The following is a 23,491-nucleotide window of genomic DNA, read 5'->3' as shown; positions in this document are numbered from 1 at the left end:
TACTACATGCACATGGTACACATACATACATGCAGGCAAACACTCATACACATAAAACTAAAGAAACTAAATATTAAAACCATTAGTCATTAATATATTAAAATAGTTAAAGATTAGAACATAGAAATAAGAAATTAAAATACCCTAGTGGTTACTAAATTATACAGTGTATGGATGGATGTATATAAAATTATTCACAATTACAAATAATATATAAACACATACCTTTCTCTCTCTCTCTCTCTCTCTCTCTCTAACACACACACACACACACACACACACGGTGTAAGAATTACTATAAGATGGCTATTTCGAATGTTAATCAATAATGAAGGTCCAGTTCTTTAAATACATAACAGTCACACGCGAGTATGCATTTCTCCCTTGTACTTTGATCATCCACATGCCTGGCACACATTTCAGCCTTTTGCTTCATACACACTGCGTAAAGTCCCAGTAGGTTCAGCTGTGGCCTTTCTTCACGGAGCTCTAGCATTCTCCTATGATGCAGATATCATGTGCTCGCCAAAGTACTGGTGCATGTTATTTTTCGCAATTCTTTTTAAGCACATGCTCACGCAGGCGTGTTCATTTACTGAACACACCCACAGAAAGAAAAGGCTACTCTAAGGAGCTATCCAGGAACACATTTGCAGAGCATGAGCTGGACATGTGTGTTTTGAGACCACTGTAGATACTCAGATCTACCCACTACAGAGGAAACCCAGCCATGGAAAGCATATGCAATTTGGGCTTATTACATGTTTTGTTTTGACATGTTTTCTCACTAGTCCAGTCCACCTCTAGCAAAGAGAGCAAGTCGATGATGTAATAGTCTTTGACCTCTCAATATTCTCATGACTGGAGCCTAAAAGTCCCAATACTGGTCTTAAAAGAAGATATGTTTTTGCACCCATGGGGCAGAACACAAAAAGAGCTGGGACCTTAATGCATCACACGTGAGTGATGAGATGATGCTGACATTAAGAAGAAACATAAAGTGAACAGCTCAGTGGAACATATAAAAAGAACACGGTGTGGAGAACAGGAACTAAATGTGCACCCAAAGTTACTTCTGTCTACCTAAAGAGCCACTCATTGGCCTGCCTTAGAACTACCAATCAAGGCTTCCTGCTAGCCCTGGGCAATATTGAATCAAACTAAATGAAAAAGTTATCCATGTAAGAAGTTTAAACTCAAATCAGGGTCAGTGACACTAATCTTCTAATAGCAAGGGTGGGGTGTCCCCTGCACCACCTGGATACAATATAGAATTCTGTACACAATTTCCCAGAGCACAGCTCTCCCCATCCCGCCAGAGTGCTCATAACATCACTGCAAAGCACACCAATAGCAGAAACCATCTCCCAATTTTTATCCCAAAGTGACTGAATGTCAAAATGGTCTTAATGAAGGAAGAAATCAATATCTTCACATCTCAATTCTTTAACAAGCCAATCCGCAGCTCCAGAAGTCATGAAATGAACACATCTTATCTGTTAGCCCCTCACCCCCAGCCTGCCAGACTCCAAGTGAAACCTATGTGTCTGTCTTACCTGTAATCTGACTCTGTCCTTGTGGATTAAAAGGACTTGGTGCAGAGTTCAGGGAGGGCCGTGGGTTCTGAGGCGGGACACCTACTCTCATACTGGGATGAGGAATGCGCCCTAAATCACTGAGGCGGTCAGAGAACAAACTAGGTTTAGAGTCATCAAGCTTCTGTCTGTGCCCTGGAAACAGCAAATCATAAAATAAAAGCATATTAATTAGCTGAACAATTGACCATGCTAAATAGATATGTGAACATACATACTGGGTAGGGTAAGCCAAAGAATTATCAATACTGATATCTATTATGATGTGTCTATGCAAGCTGCTCTTCGGGCATTGTGGGGTGGTGAGCCTTCCTAATTCTATCAATATAGAGAGAACAGAGGGTCCCAAGGATGACGTGGAGTCAAGAGCTCAAGAGGAACTCTCTGGGTGGCCCCCCGCCCTGTCAATAAAAAGATGAGAAAAATGAGTGTTCTCCAGGTCACCTTTCTAATTTCATGATGGGGGTTCCCCATCTGAAAGCTCAGGGGTCTGCTACACTGTCACCAACCTGGGGCAGAGTCAGGGGCAAACACATTTTTTGAAGACCAATTTCCATAGTGGCTACAGTGACTTTTCTTTCTTATGTTACAACTACGTACCTACCCTTGCAGAAAAAATAAAACTCAAAAAGGAAAACAGAAAAGAAATGAAGAGAAAAGAAGAGAAAAGAGAAGAAAGCAGGAAAGGAGGGGAGGGAAAGAAGAAGGGCAGAGACGAAGCATAAGCTAAGAAAATCGAATTGTCAAATCAGAGTTGCATATTGTGAGATATGCCCAAGCCCCAGAGCATGCAATAAACCCTGGTAAGCCACACAGAATATGTTTCATAATAAATACACTACTGTAGTTTTATATGAGGAAATGGAAAATACTGGTGGGCTAAATAGGTGAATGTGACCACCCATTATTAGAGAGAGAGAGCGCACTTTTCTTCTGGTTTATTTAAGCTGTAAAGCAACAAAAAACTGAGTGTTAAAGAAATGTGCAAATTAAAACAGATGTGCTGAAACATCTTCAAAAGTCACCAACTCATCCATTAGAAGGAAAGTAATAGTGTCGTGACCCAGGGACAGAGCATGGTTGTGCACCTAATTTGAGAGCAGAGCTTTGGATGCTAGAAAGCCCCTATCTGCTGCTCAGCACTTTGGAACACATGCGCAAGCAGCTGGTATGAGGAACGTCATTGGAATAATGGCTAGATGAAAAAATGCATTCGCTAGCAAAACTGAGGGAATCTGCATTATTACTCATCAAAAAAAAAAAACCCCACTGAATGTGGATTGTTAATAATAACCTGGGGAATGGGTGTCTGCCACTACTCTAAGTGCTGGGACATTTTACCTTCCCCTTCACACAGGGCAAGGGGAATAAATGTGTCAGGAGAGGGTTAAGTTGAACATTAGAATTCCCCAACTATAAGCTGTCTTCATAAGACAAATTCCTTATTTTATTTGCCCCAAAATGCATTTTCCTGTCTCCCTTTTCATTGCCTACCCAGCCCAAAGAAAACAGACAGGAAGCCAAGGCTTGGTAATATGAGTGTAGCTGTCTCCACAGCCAAACATGTTCCAACTGAGCCCATTAACTGAAATGCACCCACCACCCTATTTCCTGCCAGTGTGTGTTTTGGGCATTGGCTGTAACAGAAGGACTAGACCTAGTTGAAAACATGATCAGGAAAAAAACAAAGGAAATCCGTTGTTAATTGTTGTTTCCCCCCACTTTATACAGATCACAAATAGATTTTAGAAACGTAAGCGTTTTTAGAGGTGACCTGAAACAGCCCCTAGACCCCAGCTAGGGGCACAGACGAAGAGACAGAGACCGGCTCAGACAGGGTAGCAAGGTCATGGCCCTCCATTAATGGCTAGCTTGGCAAGGCTAAGGCTCCAGCCCTAACTGTATGAGGCAAGCTTTCTATTCATCATGAGGGACCATCAATGTTGGCTTTCTACCTTCCTCTCTGCATTGTCTCTAGTGACTCAAAGTGCCTAAAACACTTAAGAAGTCAGCCCATGAAGTATCAAGACTAGTTTTCAACATAAGTAGCAAGAGTGGTCAATTACAAAAATAACTTATTCGTTACCAAAAATAAATGGCTGTAGCTTAAATACTGAACTTCTATCCGTACAGCTCCCTGGGTCTAGCTAATTTCACAATAGAATTATTATATAAATACTTGTCACAGTCAGATTCATATAATCTCTCTGTCCTATCTCCTTCCCCATCTATAATTTTTTGACACAGCAATAAATGCTTATGGAATTGTTTTGTAAGTTATTTTTTAATGAGCCACTTTTTGGAGTGGTGAATTCCCTGAAGGTTAGTGAGAAGGCTGTATGATCTTCCACGGACACTTGTACACTGAGATGTGAGTTAAGTGTGTGCAGGTGTGGGCACATTTTTATGTACTATTAGCCTAATCTTATGCCGAATGCTTGCCTAACGCAGGCAAGAGGAAAGGGCTTTGAATAGCCCTTTGATGTGAAAATTTCTAAGAAGCAAGAAAAACTTTTAAGTTTCAATGACTTTTAAGAATCATCCTCAAAGACAGCTACCATGAATCTACAGACAGCCTAGAATAATCTATAGAACTTCTAACAGAAGATGCCAATATATAAAAGCATTTATACGTAAAATGCATTTTCCTTGTGTTTCTCTACCCTCTCCTAGCAGCCACCACAACTAAAACAAGATTCTTACAGCACAATGCCAAGCAAAAGCCAAACAGGTTCTTCATCTTTCAACCATGACAAATAGCGGCCGCCGCTAAACCACATCAGGGTGTACTCCAGTGATGGATGAAAGATGTGCTGGAATCATCGGCACCCGGGCAATCCTTTCAGACACTCAGAACACAGGGGACAAAGGAGTCACAGACTCAGACAAGGACAGAGTAATTGTATGTGTTGTCTGGAGGACTGAGAGTTACTCATCCCCAAGGAGAAGCTGTTCCAAATGGGAGGCAGACGCAAAGAGTGGGCCGCTCTTAGACGGCTGCTCTAGGCAAAAGACTGGGAACTGGAACGGGGGCTTAGCTCAGTGGATAAAGCACCTACCTGCCATGCAAGCACTGGGACCAGAGTTCAGATCCCAGAACCTAGGAGTGTGGGTGAGCATGAGGGTCCACATAGTTCCAGTACTCAGAAGACATGGACAAGGGATCTCTGGAGCAAACGGGCTAGCAAGACTACCCTATACCGGTGAGCTCTGGGTTCAAGTGGGAGATTTGCTTCAATGCATTAGGTAGACAGCAACTGAAGAAGAATCTTGACCTCAACCTCAGACCTCTACATGGACACACACACGGAGACACACAGAGCACACACATGTACACACACATGAAAACTGATCTGCACAGCTCATTCAAACCACACACATATATGGGGGGCACTATATAAAAACATGGTCCTGGAACCTCTTGTCTAGCTGAATCTTCTCCTGACGGAAGTCACCCCTCCAGACTGGCGGAATAGGAAAAGGCTCCCTCAAGCTCTGAATGATATGGGCATCCAGGTCCCAGACTGGGTTAAATTAAACTCTTAGGGTCGGTTATGGAGGAAAGTGACCTTTTTAAAAAAGCTTTGCATGCTCTAATGTGCAGGCAGGGCTCAAAAACCACTACTCAAGATAGTCCAAGACCCAGCACGAATGCTAGCCATCCACACCAATGATTTCTCCATTTCCAGACAGAGCCCTGTCTTCGGTCCTGAGTTCCAAGTTTCTATCTCCCATTGCCTCCTTGGCAGATGCCCTGGGATGTATCATGGTATCTTAAATGCAGTACACTCAAAACAGAATTCTTGGGTCTCTCTCCAAAGCATCCTATTGTTTCAATGGAATGCCTAATATCAATGGCCATCACTGGCCACTCGCTTGCTGGCAGTCAAGAACAGAGATATTCTCCTTGGTCCTCACCCCCCACATAGAGTCCACCATCACGTCCTGGCCTTTCTGTCTTGAGACTCCATCTCCTGTCTACTCAGTTCCCTGCATTTCTCCCGGCACAACCCTAGCCTCAGTGCCTACCTAACTCTCTCTGGGTGTCTGGCATTGTCTGCTTTGAAGTTTCCCATATTCCTGAGATAAAATCTTCTTGGTTTTTCTGTATGGCCCACTCCTTCTTGCTTAGGTCTAGCTTGAATACCACCTCCTTTGAGAGGCCTGGCCTGCTTCTAACCAAAATAGGTTCCCACCCTCTTGAGCACAGCCTTTCTTTATTTCCTTTGTGGCAGTTGTCACAATCTGTAATTATCTTTTGTATTTATTTGCCCCTCCGCAGAGATTCCACATCCCATGAGAATGAGTGTCCTGTCTCTTGAGTACAGCTGGAGTCTCACAATCTACTCAGTGCCTGCCATACAGTAGGTACTCAATGAATATTTATGAAAGCAAAGGAAATATGAAAATGAGAAATGCCTTGATTCGGAGAAAATTTACTGGTACAGGGTATCATATTACAACACTATCCCTAAAAAAAAAAATGCATCGTAGTTTTCTGCAGTGTAATGAAGCCAGTAGGTAAAGCCTGTGTTTAGAAACAGTTCCGCTTGGTGCTGCCTGGAAAACTAGACTAATGGGCATAAATTTAGGCTAAAGCTCATTCGCTCTTTGAAAAAAAATTCCCATTTTTCTCACTGTAATATTTAAGCTTTGTTAAAAAACCATTTAGAATTGGGGTGATTAAAAGGGTAACAGATGTAAGCTGGACTCTACATTTTGAAGCAGTGCACTTCTTTGATGGGTGAGGACCCTGAGTCCCCATGAGGGAACATGCTTCCTCAAAGTCACATGGTTAGTGGTGGGACTAACGCTTGGATCTCCTGGTCACTGGTCCAATGTTCTTTCCTCTCCCATTGCTGGTGAGCTTATTTTGGGACATAACAGTAAAGCAGAGCTCGTTCAGGGGAAATCGTGACCGAAAAAAAAAAAATGAGTTTTAAATGGAAACGAAAAAAGGAGTAGTTTTTCAGAAAAGATCTCTTTCAGAAAGTCCCAGTGTGCGTGGGTGAATATGACTTTTGTTGCAATAAATTCAGGGGCACAAGAAGAAATCATGAGTAAAAGGTCATGGCATTCACACATGCTTACAGCAAAGACACATGAGGAACTGCTCAGCCCCTGGGCCACAGTGCAGCCAATAGCCCCACTCATCCCTACACGCATGAGACTCACAAGCGGCCACAGCCACCTCTGCCTTCAAACACAGGCATCAGAAATGGGCACGGAAAGACTAGTGAGTGTGGTGTTTGGACAGTGAAAATGACCTCCTTTGTATAATTAAGACACTGAGCGATGCCTCACAGCTTCCGAGAACAGCGTTCCCCCAGCCAGGCCCCCTTTATGCAACTGTCTGGCCACAGGAGTTGCACCGGCCAGTGAGACGGCTCCTCCTCCAGGAAGCCAGATACACTAGGAAAAGACAAGATAGGATATTTTTCTATATTTTTAAAACATTTGCTGTCTTTTCATTTAATTTAATTTATTTATTTGAGGTTTTTTTTTTTTTTTTGAGTCATGTTTTTCCTTGACTGTTCTGGAATTCCCTCTGTAGACCAGGCTGGCCTCGAACTCAGAGATATCCCTGCCTCTGCCTCCCAAGCACTGGGATTACAGGTGTGCGCCACCACCACCCAGGATATTCTTTGTGAAGAGCGTGCTGAACAATGTCTGGACCACCCTCACATGGACCAGAAGAAGCCACATGACTAACCGCTGTGTCCATGATGGGTTTATCTAGTCTAGTCAGTGTGCAGTACATCTCTAGCCTGTGTGATTCACTCCCGGCATCATAAGGAGGAGGAGATAGGAAAGAATACAAGATAGCATCTTTGCCTTCAAGGAGCTCACAAAATAGTGAGAAGGCAAGCCATTCCGTGTGCCAAGAGAACATCCGAGGTGAGGGTAAGTGTGGGTGTCTAGCATGGAGGTCAACTAAGAGCCGCTCAAAATATTAAAGAAGCCATTCTTTGTGTGATTCTCTTTGTCTTGTGCTCTCAGGAGAACTGGCATATACTTGAGGGTCAAATGTCATGGTATCTAGTACTCACTTTAAAATATTTCAGCTAAATAATAGATGAAGCAGGCATGGCAAAATAGACATACGAGATGCTAAGCAGATATGGACAGATTAGATATATTTTCATGCGTGTTTGTAAGCTCTTTCATTGTGAAAGAAAAAAAGATAATAGAGGTCAATGTGGAAATCACACGGGAGTAATTGGTTTTGACGAAAAGGAAGCATGCACTGAAGAGAGTCATGCCTGTTCTAAGGCCAAGAAAGATGCTGATATGCACAGAGGCAGAGGACAGCTAGGAAGGTGCAGGACAGAAACACAGTCACAAAGTGAAGGGGACAGCTAGCTGGAAGGTGCGTGACAGAAACATGGTCACAAGAAGAAGGGGACAGCTAGCTGGAAGGTGCGTGACAGAACCATGGTCACAAGAAGAAAGGGACAGCTAGCTGGAAGGTGCGTGACAGAAACATGGTCACTAGAAGAAGGAAGGGAACAGCTAGCTGGAAGGCACGGGACAGAAACATGATAACAAATATCTTGTGAGAACAGATGACGTTAAGCATTTATGTGATGTTAATCTAACCCCAGGCACCCCCTCCTTCATATCGCTTAATAAGTGAGTGAGGCGTCAGCTCTTAAGCTACACACAACAGTGTGGAGTGCTGTCCTTTAAAGGCAGGTCTCCTGATCTACGAAATGATGTTTGGCAGCCCACAAACCTCCTCTGCCATGCCTGTGGGCTTCCCTGGAGCAGAGAAGCAACTGGGGAGATGTTAACTAATTATGCTGTCGCCAAGTATGTCACAGAATGAACTCTGCTCTGATGCTAAGAGGTCTGAAGCCACAGAATGCGACAGATGCCGGTATTGGGACAAAGATCCTCTAAGTGAAAAGGGAAGGCTTGCTTCTTTCTTCCAGAGTAAATTTGCTACCACAGCAGTCCTGGGGCAAATGAAGAGGCCCTTTGATTGTAATCCCCCTATCCTGACAGTGGCCCAACAGGTGTGTGCCTGCAGGTGGCGGGGAGGACTTTTAGAGCTTCATGTATTTAGTGCTGGCGTATTTATCACCACCTTTTGGCCGTTCTCCTTACAGAGAGCTCCAACTCCACACGACTTATTGGGAAATCTGTTACTGAGAAAAGAGCTCGGCTCTGTGTCTCTTAGTATTTTGGCTGATGGTTTTTTTTTAGCAAACACAGGGAGGGGTTCACAGGCTATGGCCCCTGAGGTTAAGAACTTTGACCTTCGGCACTCCTGCAGGGGTGTGAAAATGAAAAAGCCCTTGGGAAAAGTGAAGCTGTCCTCTGCCAGCATTCAGATGTCTCCATTCACCCACGCAGTGAAGGTAGAAATCGGAGACTCTGGTCCTTGCACGGCCGAGTTAGCTTCCTTTCCTTTCTCTCATCCAAAACCATCCAAATCATCAGCTTCATCTCTGATCTCTATTTCTGAGACATCACTATCTTTTAGTCTTCCACGTCCCCAAATCCAGCCTCCATCACCTTCTACTGCCTCCTTTCCTAGAGCTCACGTAGTCCAGTCCTACAACATCCAAAGGGAAGGCATCCGTTTGCCATCCCCACCGGAGCCACTCCCTAAAAGTTGTGGCCTGAGGCTCAGACCTGAGAGCATCAGTAGCAACCTAGGACATTCAGGAGGACACTATCTAGTCATGGGCCCCCAGGAGGGGACTTTGGGACTTGAGTTTCTTCACCTAACACAAATGAAAGTATAAGTTCCCCTAATCCCCAATACAATTTCTGTTCCCCAACCCCAAATCTCAAGTTACTCACCTGCTAAGATCCATTCAACTATCCAAAGAGACACGGCTCCACCTTACCCCCTCAAACCCAGCAGAGAAGAACCTGGAAACAGGGTTCTCGTGTGTGCTGTTACTCCTGTTTGCGGTGGCTCACACTGATCTACCCTCTACTCTTCAGGTAAATCTGGTGTCTTTGTCCAAGCTGTCCCCTCAACTTAACACACATTGTCTCATCAGTTGCACTTGGAAAAATCTCCTCCCTGGCTAGTCTCGGTCATCATGGCCTAGTGTTTCCTGTCTATGAGACTCCCTCTGGTTTCTATCTTGGTAGCTGAACACAGGCCCAACTGAGTGCTATGTCCAGGGCACATGGTTACACTTCGGTCCTAGAGGCATTCCGTGAGCATTAGCCTTCTGCAAATTGACATAAAATATTTAGTCAGAATCTCAAAGCCTATTATTCTAAACGTTCTTCAACTTGATTAGCCACCCCTTAGAGATGGTTGTCATGTGTTATATCTACAACAATCTTAATGCATACAAGCACCAATTGACTTAACAAAGAACCGAGATAAATTTGAAATTATCTCTCCTTTTGTCCAGTGGAACACAGGGAGGAGGGGGAGGAAAGCTGGGAGGCATTTCCCACGGTAAAACTGATGATTCGATCACCTCTGTTGGAAAAGGCTGCTGAGTCATCCTAACCGTACACTGGCTGGTGTAGGCCAACACTATTGCGAGACTAGAATAATGAAAGGAACTCAGACATCATTTTCACATTTAAGGCCTCTAGCCACGCCGAACTGCTGATAAGAACAGCTATTCAGGAGCGCTCAGGAGCAGAGACAGCCCTAGAGCCTTGGTAGAGAGCAGCTGGAGACAGAGGACCACAGATCAGAAACAAACCAGGAGATTCAACTCTCATGGCATCTCAAAAGTGAGCTTCTCTCAGGGACCCTCTCAAGATATAAACCAGTTTCTTAAGGAAAAGTGATCACAGTCTCTTCCACGTATCTCTGAACACGCCCTCGCCCCCACACCGAGTCAGGCGCAGGGAGTCAGAGTTTATCCAGAGAAAAGACAGGAAGAATCGCTTCACCCAAGAAAGGACTGAAGCTCGTCCAGGCTCTTGGGTAAAATATAATTATGGAAAAGAAAAATATAATCTACTCTAGAGACATAATTATAGAGCTAAGCCATAGACTCCATAGAAATATTCTAGGAACTTCAGTTCATTTTTTTAAAAAAAAGTTAGCGTTTGAATTCGTTGCCTTTTACTGCAAGGCACCAGTCTAGAGCAGCAGCAGAAAGTTTTTCATCTCCTTATTACATCTGCAAGCATTTTTTAAAAATACAACTAGTTAGAGTGAGAAATCACCGAGGCCCTGCCAGGTCAGCTGCCTGTTTCCAAAGCTAGGCTTCTGAAAGTTGAGGAGTTCAAGATCTTTCGAGAAATATGCAAATCAACGAGCTGGGGCAAAATTTGCATGAATATAGATTCGAGTTCTTTTATAACTTTTACCTTCTGGGGATGTGGCAAACACAGAGACCAAAGCCTAACTATCGGGGGGAAAGAAGACAGGGTAGAGCCCTGGAGCTGTCCCCTACCAGTCCCACCTCAGGAAGAAAGCCCAATGGAGGAGCTAAAGCATGCTCTCTTGTCTTGGGATAATGGACTCAAAGAATGTCATATATTTATGTAGAAAGAACCTCCTGAGAGGTTAAACAAAGAACAGGGTTTTATTTAACTTCTCCTCTCTCTCTCTTCCCCTCCCTCCACCCATCCCTCATTCCTCCCTCCCTGCCCCAGTCTCTCTCTCTGTTGATCAAGCCCAGACCCTTCCTGGCGCTAAGCAAGCACTGAACCACTGAGTCATAGCTCTAGATCTGAGAAGAAGAATTGTAACGAGCTAGAAAGAGCAGGCAGTCTTGACCACAGTTCGCACTGTACATATGGGGGTCAAAGGACAACTTGAGAAGTCCGATTTTTCACTTCTATCCTATGGGTCCTGGGGATTGAACTTGGGGCCACAGGCTTGGCAGCAAGCCCCTTTACTTGTTGAGCCATCTCGCTGGTCCAGTAACAAACTCTTTACCTTTCACTTTTCTTTACATAATTAATAATTCCCAGGAAAAAAAAAAGACACTGTTGACTTATTTTTTACTCCTCTGCCCTGATACAGCCGTCATTTTTATAGGCCAGATGCCACAAAAGAAAAGACCAAAAGAGAGAGGGAGCAGGAGCTGGAAGAATGAGAACTTGCTGATATTACACTGAGCCCTACTGGTTCGTGGACCATGACACATCTCATCCCACTAATGACACCTCAGCATCCATCACCATCCCTGGCCATCTGACTTTAACTTTCTGGGAAATGAACAAAAGGTCCCCTTCTTCTCCCTGCCTATGGTTAGCTCCATCATGGGGTGTGATGCTGGAGGCAGGCCCTCTGAGTGTTTTAGTACGGTACAGTCGCACGCACCATGGTTCTTTGTGTTACTGACACTCAGAGAAACCCCAGCGAGAAACGGAAAGTTACTCTCCATGGTAAGATGGTTCCCAGGGTCGAACAAAAAGCATTGCTGTTCGTTTGCCAGTGACTCAGCTGATTGTGGATGGCATTATTCTTCAACGTGTCTGGTGACAACCAGCCCACAGGCTGTTATCACACAACCCCTGGATCCTAGGCTTCACAGGCATACTGTTTCTCCTCTTCCAGGGTTATGGTTTGGTAGGTAAGTTTTGGGAAGGGGAGGGGGAGAAGGAAAGATTAGGAAGTGTGAGGCACTCATCTCAGAATTGCCACCCGGAGTAGAGACCATCATCCTCAATTTTCCCATTTCTGCGAGGGGACAAGAATGTTAAAAAGCAATAACCAAGGAAAAAGTCAGCCAGTGCCCACAGCCGAATGGCAGCGGAGATCCCAGAAGGAAAAGGAAAAGACTGGGAGGGGGTGGATTTCTTACTTAAGCTGGACCTGTTCCAGCTGGCAAGATGAGGTGATTTTCTTAACGCTTGCAAAACCTGATTACTTTTTTAAAGGAATGAAGAAGAGGGAGATGTAAACACAGCCATTAAAGCAGATTTGAAGTACTTAGTTCTAAGCTAGTCTAAGGCTCCCCCAATTGTACACAGCTCTGCACTTCTCTGCTTGTGAGCCATCAAGATGACACATGGGGTCCATGTCAGTGTCCTCTGACTGGCAAATTAGGCTGGTCGAGCTCTGCCATTACCCTGTCAGGTCAGATGTGGATGAAAGAGCACCTTAAACAATGATAGATAGATACATCTCTCAGAAGCATGTGCGACACCCAAAAGATTCTGTTTTACTTCATCAAGGGCCCATTGTGTTTATATCTATGCAACAGGTCTTAAATAGACGGTTTAAATACGATTAAACAAGAGCTGTCTTTGAAACAAACCCCTAACAAAACTCAGATGGCTCAGAAGCTGAACAACAGTCAACAATATAACATATAAATTATTTCTCTCGAAGCTGCAAGGGTAATACGCGATAAACTCCCAAATAAAAGATGTTTTATAAGTGAAACTCGAAGGATTACTGCATATATCAACACCTTCTTGCAACGGAATAGCATTTATCCACCTATCCATCCACTCCTCTTGACGCTACTGTACACTTTACTCTCCGTGATAGACAGATAATTGCTCTTGTCAGCCGTGTGTAATGAAGGGAGTCTGCTGTGCTAATCCCGACATTCTTATCTTCTGTGAACCCTGATTAAGGAACTCAAAAGTCTACTCCTCCATCCCCAAACTACTGGAGTTTTCTGCTCCTGCTCGGATCTGCTAAAGTGTTCTTACATTCCACTCTGTCATGAGAGGTGCCAAGCGTTTTGAGTAGGATCAAGTCAGAGTTTTATAAAAGGGACTTTAGCGCAGTCTTCAAGGGTGTTAGGTGGCAGCAAGCTTTGCCGCCTTTCAAGACACAGAATATCAGAAAAGTATGTTATTTGCAGGCGAAAGCAAAAGCAGGCTGAAATCGGTTAATATTTGTTTAAAACTACCAGAGCTCTTTCATTTCAAAGGCAACTTAATGCTGTGGATTCCTGTCTGCAGGTTTCATGTTGAATCATCATTTGTGACAGTTTGTCCATAGGAAACAGAATGTATGCATTTTCCAGATATACAGACGTATGACTAAAAATTCCTATTACTCTACCATACCCATGCATGTATATGGATGGATGGAGGGGGTGAGAGTCCAGTTAAAGGGACAGAAAACTACTATCCAACTTCTAGGTCATTCTAGACATCACTACAGACAGAGATACCATCCTCTCAAGGCTCAACATGCTTTACAGTATTCCCTGAACACACCCCAAGAAACCTCTGCCCCCTAAACATACCTTTCCTTCTATATGATGTCCCCAGCCTTTAGTCTGACTAGATGTCTTTCGTTTATTTCAAAAATGGTACATGCTCACTGAAAAAGCAAAAGTGGGCTGGTCAACTGAAGAATTTCTCGTGGTTTGACTATTCCTTTACTGGGTCCTTTTGCTTCACAGACCTCACACCAACAACGTTCTCAGAATTAATATTCCTCCTTCTTGGTGTATTAACTGGCCTAGCCACTTAACAGATCTCACTAACCATCCTTAAGATCATACACGCACGCACACATGCATTCACACGCTCGTGCACACACCACACACACACACATTTCCAGTTAGTTCCTGGTGTGGAACTGTGCCTCAGAATGGATAACTGCTCAGAACATGGGAACAGAAAAAGTAACTAAAGGGGGTGGGTATCAGTCACTAATAGGCAGACAAGAGCTTCTCAAGCCCACAACTTCTATCAAAGCAACAAACTGACTTTCAGTCTAAAGAATCGGTGAGGCTGGGGACTAACTTCCTGATAGTATGGGTATACACACACCGACCATGACAGTGTCACCTAAACAGTGAGGAGGTGTGGGACAGGAAGAGAAGTCCTGCTCCTAACCCTGGGCCTGACTGTACAGAGGCATGAGAGAGAGCCTGGGGCTCTGTTCCTATTGACTTTGGTGTCAGGCTGCAGACAGTACCCTCGCATCTCCATGACTCTATCCGCTAATGTGTCAAATGACGATCTTGGAATCTGTACCATGAGATGCCACCAGGACGAAATGCATGAGAGGAGACAAGCCGCACTGACAAAACCACCAGGCAAGTTTAACACGACTCACCAATGACCATTTCCAGATAATGTACCCTGACTACAACATACCGAGGAATAAACCAGAATGAGTGGAGCAGTGTGATCAGACTGTAGAGAAGACGAATAAACAAACCATAGGGAACCAGAAAAACAAGGGCTTAATTTACAGGAGTGGTGGAGAAGCCTTCCCAGAGGAGATACCCTCGGTAAGGATTTAAAGCGTAAGTAGAATTCCGTCAAGCAAAGGCAAAAGACACCTGTCTCGGGAGAAAACAATACAGAAGGCATTGCAACCAGAAGGAACGGCAGGTGCAAACGCTCAGAGATAAGGAAGGTACAGAGTGAAGCAATTAGGCACGGCTGGCACCGGGCCACAGCGCTGTGGGTGGAAGGCAGTTGGGCAGATCGGATGCTGAAGGGCCTTGTCATCATGCCACGGTGTCTGAACTTCATCCCACAAACAACAAGAGCCGCTGAAGTATTTAAAGCAAGGGCGTACCGCACGCTGCTTAGAGCGCAGGGAGACCGTGATGGTCACAGGAGAAGAGGGATAAACAGGGAGGCATGAAACGAGCTAGGAAATCACTTTTTCTGGTACAGACCAAGAGGGCAATGCTGTGTTCACTGAGACAAGGGAGTGCCCGTGAGACAGGAGTATAGACGCATAGACGCGAGCACACTGAAACAATTAGATGTACACAGGAGCGAATAAGGTATGAGCTCGATAGTTGGCTGAGCTCAAACCTGCAAAATCTGACGGAAGTTCGTGTTCAGGCAGAGAAGAGCAGCTTCAGTGGAGACTGGGAATCCCAGATGCTATCTATGCTTCAGATATGTACTTGAAGTATTCACCGAACTTGTGCAGGTAGAGACACCAGGAAGTGAGGGGAAACGGGTGTCTCGGGCGCATCCCCCGGAGTCATGGGCACGTGGAGCCAATGTTAGGAGGGAGAACACTGGGCAAAATGGGTCGAGAATGGGTGGGAGTTTCCTGTAGGGATCCCTATGAAGAACAGACACATAGGTGGGCACCAGAATAGTTCTAAGTCACAAAGGAGCTTCCTGAGAGAGCTTTTTACCTCAGGTGCAAGGATATGAAACTAATTTGGTCACCATGGTCAAAAGCAAGCTTCCCCCCCCCCCCCCGTCACTCCATACCCAGTTCTCAAGTGACCTGGTTGATACCAGTGACTTCAAGTTTGCAAAACTGCCAAAAGTGTAAGTCAAGTCTCCCCAACCTCTAGAGTCACACTCTAGTTGTCTCTTGGGCATCTTCCTATCCTTCTGGGGGTAGTAATGAGTGTGCCCAGAGTTCACTACGGCCATGCTGTTTTAAGGAAATGGAAGAACCTGGCCTGAAAACCTTCACAAAGACCCATCAGTCAGTCAAAAGTCAGACCGAGGCTCTGGACCTCTTGTTTGCCTGAACAGAACCACTCTGGCCTAAATACTACACTGGAAAGTGTTGAGCTCAGAGTCTGCATCCAGGAGCATACAAGAATCATGAAGTGATCGCAAAGTCCCTAAAAACATACCGTCTCCAGGCGGTGGTGGCGCAGGCCTTTAATCCCAGCACTTGGGAGGCAGAGGCAGGCGTTTCTCTGGGAGTTTGAGGCTAGTCTGGTTTACAGGGCTAGTTCCAGGACAGACTCTAAAGCTACAGAAAAACCCTGTGTCAGAAAACTTAAAAAAAAAAAAAAAAAAAAATCTCCCCACCTTTTAATTTTTTTTAATCTTTGAGATTATTACTTAATTACAACACTTCTCCCTTTCTTTTTCTCCCTCCAAAACTTCCTGTATACCTCTTAATGCTCTCCTTTCAAATTCACGGCCTTAAAAAACTATTATTGCATGAATATATATACATATATGTATATAATATATCCACACATTCATAAATATAACCTGTTCAGTTCATATAATGCCACCTGCATACATGTCTTCAGGACTGGGCCATTTGGCACTGAACACTCTGCGGAGGGCCACCTCCTCCCGTTCCCAGCTCCCTCGGTGGCCTATAGTCTTGATGGAGAGTTGACCTGTGTGGCCTTTTCCCCATCCATCTGGCATGTCCATCGACGTCATCCTGGTTCAGTTCGCCTCTTATCTGACTGCTTCCTGTCCTACTGTTTACCACTCTGATACCCTTGAGGGAAATGGGAACAGGTAACAGAGTCAATCTGTCTTCTCTCCCCTCCTCTTCCTGCACCTTCACTCCTGGTGCCCATCAGAAAATGATCAGAAGAAAGAAAAGGGTCTGTCCGCAGTGGGTGAAGACAGGACAGGGATTCAAGGCAAAGAACATAAGCGATACCATTAACCAAGTTGCCAACTGAAGCAAGAGAGCCACATACAAGCAGACTTGGAAAGAAAACCTGAGCAACCAAGTTGGCATGGAGATTCTCAGAATTCCTCCTTTTTCCTATATGAAAACAAAACTCCAGCAGTTGCTAGGTTCTAGAACAATCTCAAAAACTAATGATCTCTTCCTTTTTCCTACATGAAAACAAGACTCCACAAGGCTGCTAAGTTCTAGAACAATTTTGAAAACTCCTTAGAAAATAAACAATTTTACATAATTATTTTCTATACACTTGAAATCAGGCCCTAGACTGGTCTGTAATTCCATGTACCTCTTCACAGTATGTTTGTATTCCTTAACACTCATCGTAAAAATCAATTCAGAGGATACAGAAGGGGTAAACGCCATTCACGGATCTCTCTTATTCAGATGATACATGTTGGGTGTCTACGGTGTCTAAGTATTATCACATCAGCACTGGTGCAGCCCAGGATTGCAACCGAGATTGTGGCAGGATAATTACAACCCTCGAGACAGTAGCATTTGAAGTTCCCAATGAACGTTAAGTGGGTCCTCCGCTAATTGAGGGGAAACAACAGGTGCTAGTTGAGCTAGAAGGAACCACTTGAGAGACATTGAAAACATACACCATTCCATTTGCATGTGATAACTTCCATTCACAGACCTGAAAAGGGAGCCAAAGAAAAGATGGAGGTAGGGAGGGTCAGGTCACAAGAATAAGGGATATGCAGTCTACCCACAATTCTATACCCCAAATTCCTGTCAATAAGTCAAACTGGGATTCCCCTCAAATGCCTTGCTATCTTAATACAAGCCTCCTGTGAGCTCCCAAACAAAGGAGAAACCGCTCTTGAATGCCCCTGCCCACTTCAGCCTCTAGTTCTTATGGGCTTTCTGATTTTTCTGTTGCTTTGTGTCACATGACCACAAGGTCATTAATATCTACAGCTTATCTCTCTGAGGGTAGATTTCATGAGTTTCTTTTTAATTCAACTTATTTCTGAGACAAGCAATGGGTCAGAGATGACTAGGTTTTCTCTCTTTTGAAACTACGCATGGCAGGTACCCTCTGAGTGCCTGCTGAGCAAACAAAGGTTGACTCCAGAGCGTGCATCAGTGAATGGAGGCCACCATTTAATCTAAAAAAACAATCGCCACAAAATACCCATGAAAAAGAAAAAACCTTCTCAGCCACTCACAGAGTTAGGAAAGTTTGCTTTCTACTTAGATATGAGATAATAAAGCTGGTTTAGCCAAGTGCAGTGGCTCACGCTCGAAATCCTATCATTTGGAAGGCTGAGACGGGAGACCTGAAACTTTGAGACCAGTTTGGGCTACATTTGAGTTCTAAGCCAGCCTAGCCTATATAGAGTGAGGAAAGGAAGGGAGGGAGGGAGGGAGGGAGGGAGGGAGGGAGGGAGGGAGGGGAGGGAGGGAGGGAGGGGAGGGAGGGAGGGAGGGGGGAGGAGGGAAGGAATAGAGAGATGGAGAGAGGGAATGGAGGGAGGGGAGGAGGGAGGGGAGGAAGGAGAGGAGGAGGGAGGGAAGAGGGAAGGAGGATCACGTTGGACTTTGTATCTACTAGGCAGCCTATGGGGTCTGACACCGCTCTTGGGGACATTTCAGTTTTCTACCTTTGCAAACAGCCTGAAGGAACCTCTATGGATTCTACTAAGATTCCATGTTTGTGAACAGATAGTAACAAGAATCAGCAACTTGCTTATGATCCTCTTTCCAGCAAAAACTAAACAGGAGCATCCCCCCAAAAGAGATAAAGTCCTAACAGCACATCTCAATGTTCGCACTTTGCCATGTACTTAAATATATGCCCCAAACTGAAAAATGGTTGTGATTATTTAATAGAATTCCTACTTCACAAATGTTCCCCAGCCATGACACAGCTGCGTGCCATCTCACCTGAACTTCTACTCTGTTCAACTATCTAGCAGGCACACTAGCTCTGGGGATGAGGGACACTTCAGAGGATGGTTTTATGTTGTTGATCCTGGTCAAAGGCAAAAATCAATGAAAACAACTGTGTCTGCACCAAGGGTTGAGACCAGTGGTTCTCCAACTGTGGCTCACATGTGGCCACACTGGCAAACTGCTATCTCCAAAAATATTTACATTACACTTCATAATGGTATCAAAATTACAGCCATGAAGTAGCAACGAGAATAATTTTACGGTTGGGGGTCACAACAACATGTGGAACTGTATTAAAAGATTACAGCATTAGGAAGTTTGAAAAACACTGCTTTAGAAAAAAAATAAAAAGACAAACACCCTCAAGCTGGGTTTCTAGTGTTGACAAATCACATTTCACTGGATTAATGGTGATTTTTCTTTTCTTTTGAGAACAAAATCCCTTGGCCCAGATAATAATTCAAACGTTTATACCCAGAGGCACCAAGCTACTCCTGCTTAGCCAGCTTCTCTTCAGGGGGACTTGATCCCAACCCTGCGACCACAACGGCATTTGTGGAAAACCAAGGAAACATCTGACTGTTGCAGCCGAAAGGGTCTGAGGGGCAGTGGATGAAAAGTCAACGCTCACATACATACACGACTCCTTTCAGGAACTCCTGACTCAAAATGTCCAGGGGAAGCGGCCGGGTGCAAGCATCGCTTCACCTCTTCTGAGAATAGAGCCGTATGGTTTTAGCAGAGGTCCGTTTCCTGAACCTAAAGAGGGCCGCCGAGTCTCAATCCAAGTAAAATAATTATGCAGACAATTCCACTCTATTACTCGCAGTGAAACCCATTCTGTGTGGTCCACACATGCCTGCTGACACCTTCAAAGAAATATTAAGCCATTTTTATGTACCATACCCTTAATGGGTGGAATGCAAGGTAAATTTCCTGTACAATTAGCACCTGCCTGGTACTCAAGGTACTATTGCCTCCTCCCTTTATTTAGCTACACACCAACACGGACACACACAAACACACTCACAGCAGAGAGAGAGGGAAAGAATCCGAAATTCTCCATCTCCCAAAGTCAACATTGATGCTGGGAATCTTTCAGACACAATTGGCAGGTGGGAGGACTAGGGAGAGGGGAGAGCATGGGGAAACAGGGAACCCCACTCCCTGTGTAGATTCTAGAACATTCAACTACTAACCTTAAAATAATTGAAAGAATAGGAAAATAAAATCCCTTCTGCACAAAAGCCAGGCAGCACAAATGCTGTGAAAATGAAGATTTGAACCAAAGAACCCAACTATTAAACGGAACTCTCAAAAAGACCACCCTTTGGGCCTGAACACTCTCTTCCAAACAGAATGTGCTAACACATGCCAGATTGCCCCTGAATCTGAATTTTAATACAGCAATTGGCTACAAAACAAACCAGCTCTCCCTTACAGACTATTAAATATCAAGTCTGAAAATGAACCGGTGAAAACCTTTTCATTTTGCCAACATATTTGGCGCATTACAAAAAGAATCCTCTCTCCCCATCATACGATCTCTGCTTTCCAGCACCCACCCGCCTCTCTTGGAATCAATATAAAAGCACCCTTCCTCAAAAAGACAGGATGAGAAGGTGACATGTCTCTAGATGGTCACGGGAATTTCACAATCACAAACTCTCTCTTAAAATGAAAAACTGAGACAGAGTTCATAAGGAAAGCAGGGGTCAGGCCGCCAAGGTCAGAGCGCGAAGCAGATGCTAGCCAGGCCAGGACTAACCACAAGGCAGGCCAGAAGCCTTCTCTGGTGCTGTTTTCTTTAGACTGCCTAAAAGTCTTGCCAAGAAACAGGAGGATACCACTGAACAGATATCTTTCACAGCTGAGCATCTGGGGACTGTGACAGGCAGCCCTGCCTCTGTGTGTGTGGCCTATAGAACACACGGAGTGGCTGTGCCTGGCAAAACGGGAGAAAACCGAAGGGTGCTTTTTCAGGTGAAAACAGAACAGAATTCTGACTTCATACACATCTAATAGAAACTCTCCCCAGGCCCTCACACTCCTGTCTCCCCGAAGATCACTTACTGATTAGACAGAACCCCTTCTGCCTACTTTCATTTTCAGTAAAACTTTTTTTATTCTGTTTTATTTATTTTCAATATACCCCCCATCCACTCCTCCTCTGTCCCAGTTCAGAAAGGGGCAGGGCTCCCCTGGGTATCAACAAAGCATGGCATATCATTTTGAGGCAGGATCAAGCTAATTTTCAGTAAAACTCTTACACTTTCGCTTTGTTCCAGCCCAAACCAGAGATATTTGTGTATTTATTTTTAGCAATATATAGTTATTTTATTTTTATTTAAGTAATCTATGCTTAAAAAAATAAACTGGTAATCTTGAAGCCAAAAAAATGTAAATGCCGTTGCCATGAACAAGAACTATGTTACCAAGCAAGTTTTGGTTGGATTGTCTTAAATGATTGAAAATCATATCTACTTAACCTCATTTATCAGATTTCTTTTCATCAAACATTCAATAGCAAAGTTTAAGAGCAGTGGGTACTGGCTAAAAGCATGGAATAAGGACAGAGCTCTAGAAACAGAAGGAGGAGAGGAAAGGAGATAGCAACTAAGGCTATATAGACAGCTCAGCGGTTGAGACTGCCCTCTTGCAGACAACCCATTTGGTTCCTACTGTCTACATCAGGTGGCTTCTAACTGTCTATAACTCCAAATCCAGGAAACCCAATGCTTCTGAGGTCACTTGCATTCACCTACACACACACACACACACACACACACACACACGTAAACCAAATAAACCCACTTCCTCCCCAACTTGCTTCTTGGTCATGGTATTTTGTGGCAGCAATAGAAACCTTAACTAACTAAGACAAGTTGGTACCAGGAGCTGGGTGTTGCTGGGACAGACCTGATCATGTTTTGGGGTGGATTGTGGAAAGACTTTGGAATTTGGGGCTAGAAACGTCACTGAGTGTTGAGAGCTCAGGGAGCTCTTCCGGAAGAGCCTGGAAGATAAGAGCAGTGCAGGAGATGGAGGCCTGACTTGTAAAGCTTCGGAGAGAAATTTAAAGACTCTAGCAGGGCCTTTGGTTGAATTAAGATTCTGTTGTTCTGGTCAGCTGGGGCTGAAGGGTCAGCTGTGATTAACAAGAGACCAGCACCATTGAAATGCAACCTTTACTTTACTGGGACAAGGGATGCTAATTAGCTGGAGCTAAGAAGTTAGCCCTGATTGGTAAGAGACCAGCATCCCTGAGGCAACCACTTCTGAGAAGTGTTTGCTCCGGGTCAGCACACAAGCTGGGGTCCAAAGGCAGCTAATGTTGTGTCTCATGGCAGCAACCAAGCTTGCTAGTGGAAGATTCATTACCCAGGTGGTGCTGGTTTTGAAGGAAGGGAGAGCAACTGATGCTTGGCATTATCAGAGACTAGGAGAGGCCATTGGTGAAGGTGCAGCCTCAGGGGCAGTCGGAGGCCCAGGACTAAAGGGCTCATGCAGAGTTCAGGTTTGGAGCCATAGAGAGAGAGCCTGTGAGAGGTTACTGGTGAAAGTGCCGCCCAGTTGCAGCAGAAGACCCCACCCAGTGTCTTGGAGACACCAGCACCATGGAATGACCACCAGGGACAGCAGCAGCAGTGGAGTGGAGCCAGGCGGAGCCTAGAGGACAAGCTGTGTGTGCTGCTGGGGGCGGAGCCTTAGGAGTAGCCCAGAAGATCATGAGTGAATTACAGATAATTGGATATTGAGCTATTTATACTGTTGGAGTTGGGTTTTGCTTGGTTCACATTGTGACTATGCCCTAGTTCTTCCCTCTTGAGGAAGGTATTTATTTAATTTTATTTTATTTTATTTTATTTTATTTAATTTTATTTTTTTTATTTTTGCAGAATCCACAGGTGAAAGACTGAACTTTTAACAGAACTTTTAGACTTTTTTTTTTTTAGAGAGATTGGATATTTTAAAGAAGACTGAAATTTTAATGTGTTTGAGTTTGTAAAGACCGTGGAACTTTTTTAAGTTATTCGTATTTTTAATGTGAGATCTTGGGGATGGATAAGCAAGGAAAGGTGGGGCTTAATAGCGATGTGTTTGTGTGTCAAGTTGGCAAGGGGTCAATTGTGCTGGGTAGACACACAAACTTAGTTATCTGAAAGGAGGGAATCTTAACTGAGAAAATGCCTCCATAAGATCTGGCTGTAAGACATTTTCTTAACTAGTTATTGATGGGGAAGGACCCAGCCCGTTACACACGTTTCTACCCCTAGGCTGGTGGTCCTGGATTTTATACAAAACCAGGGTGAGCAAGCCATGGGAAGTAAGCAAATGAAGAGCACCCATCTATGGCCTCTGCATCAGCTCCTGCCTCCAAGTTCCTGACCTATTTAGTTCCTGTCCTGACTTCCTTTGGTGATAAACACCAATATGAAGTGTGAACCAAATAAACCCTTACCTCCCCAAGTTGCTTTCTGGTCATGGTCTTTCATCACAGCAATAGATATCCTAACAAAGACACACACTAAAAATAAATCATTAAAAAGTAAAGGAAACTAGTTCAAATGGAAAGTCCCTCAAGTAAAGAAACAGAGCTCGCTGGAGAGAAGAAAGGGAGATGAGCCTGGAAAACTAACCATTTATAACAAAGCCCGCCTTCCAAACTTAACATCACATCAACAGGCCCACGAGATAGATC

General features: G+C 44.3%; 1 protein-coding gene across 4 annotated transcripts in view; it reads right to left on the bottom strand.

Annotated features, from left to right (window-relative positions):
* Positions 1 to 23,491, bottom strand: part of Runx2 (RUNX family transcription factor 2) — a 237,946-nt gene that overhangs the window by 163,757 nt on the left and 50,698 nt on the right. For 2 of the 4 annotated variants that reach the window (XM_057794690.1, XM_057794689.1), the window contains exon 4: positions 1,557 to 1,730. The exons of the other annotated variants lie outside the window; for them this stretch is intronic. In XM_057794690.1, the coding sequence (XP_057650673.1) occupies positions 1,557 to 1,730 (174 nt within the window). The remainder of the gene's footprint in view (positions 1 to 1,556; positions 1,731 to 23,491) is intronic. 4 annotated transcript variants of the gene reach the window in all.

The sequence above is a fragment of the Chionomys nivalis genome, chromosome 19 (genome assembly GCF_950005125.1).
Source record: "Chionomys nivalis chromosome 19, mChiNiv1.1, whole genome shotgun sequence".
In the NCBI taxonomy this organism is placed as follows: Eukaryota; Metazoa; Chordata; class Mammalia; order Rodentia; family Cricetidae; genus Chionomys; species Chionomys nivalis.
This window is presented reverse-complemented; position numbering and strand designations above follow the sequence as displayed.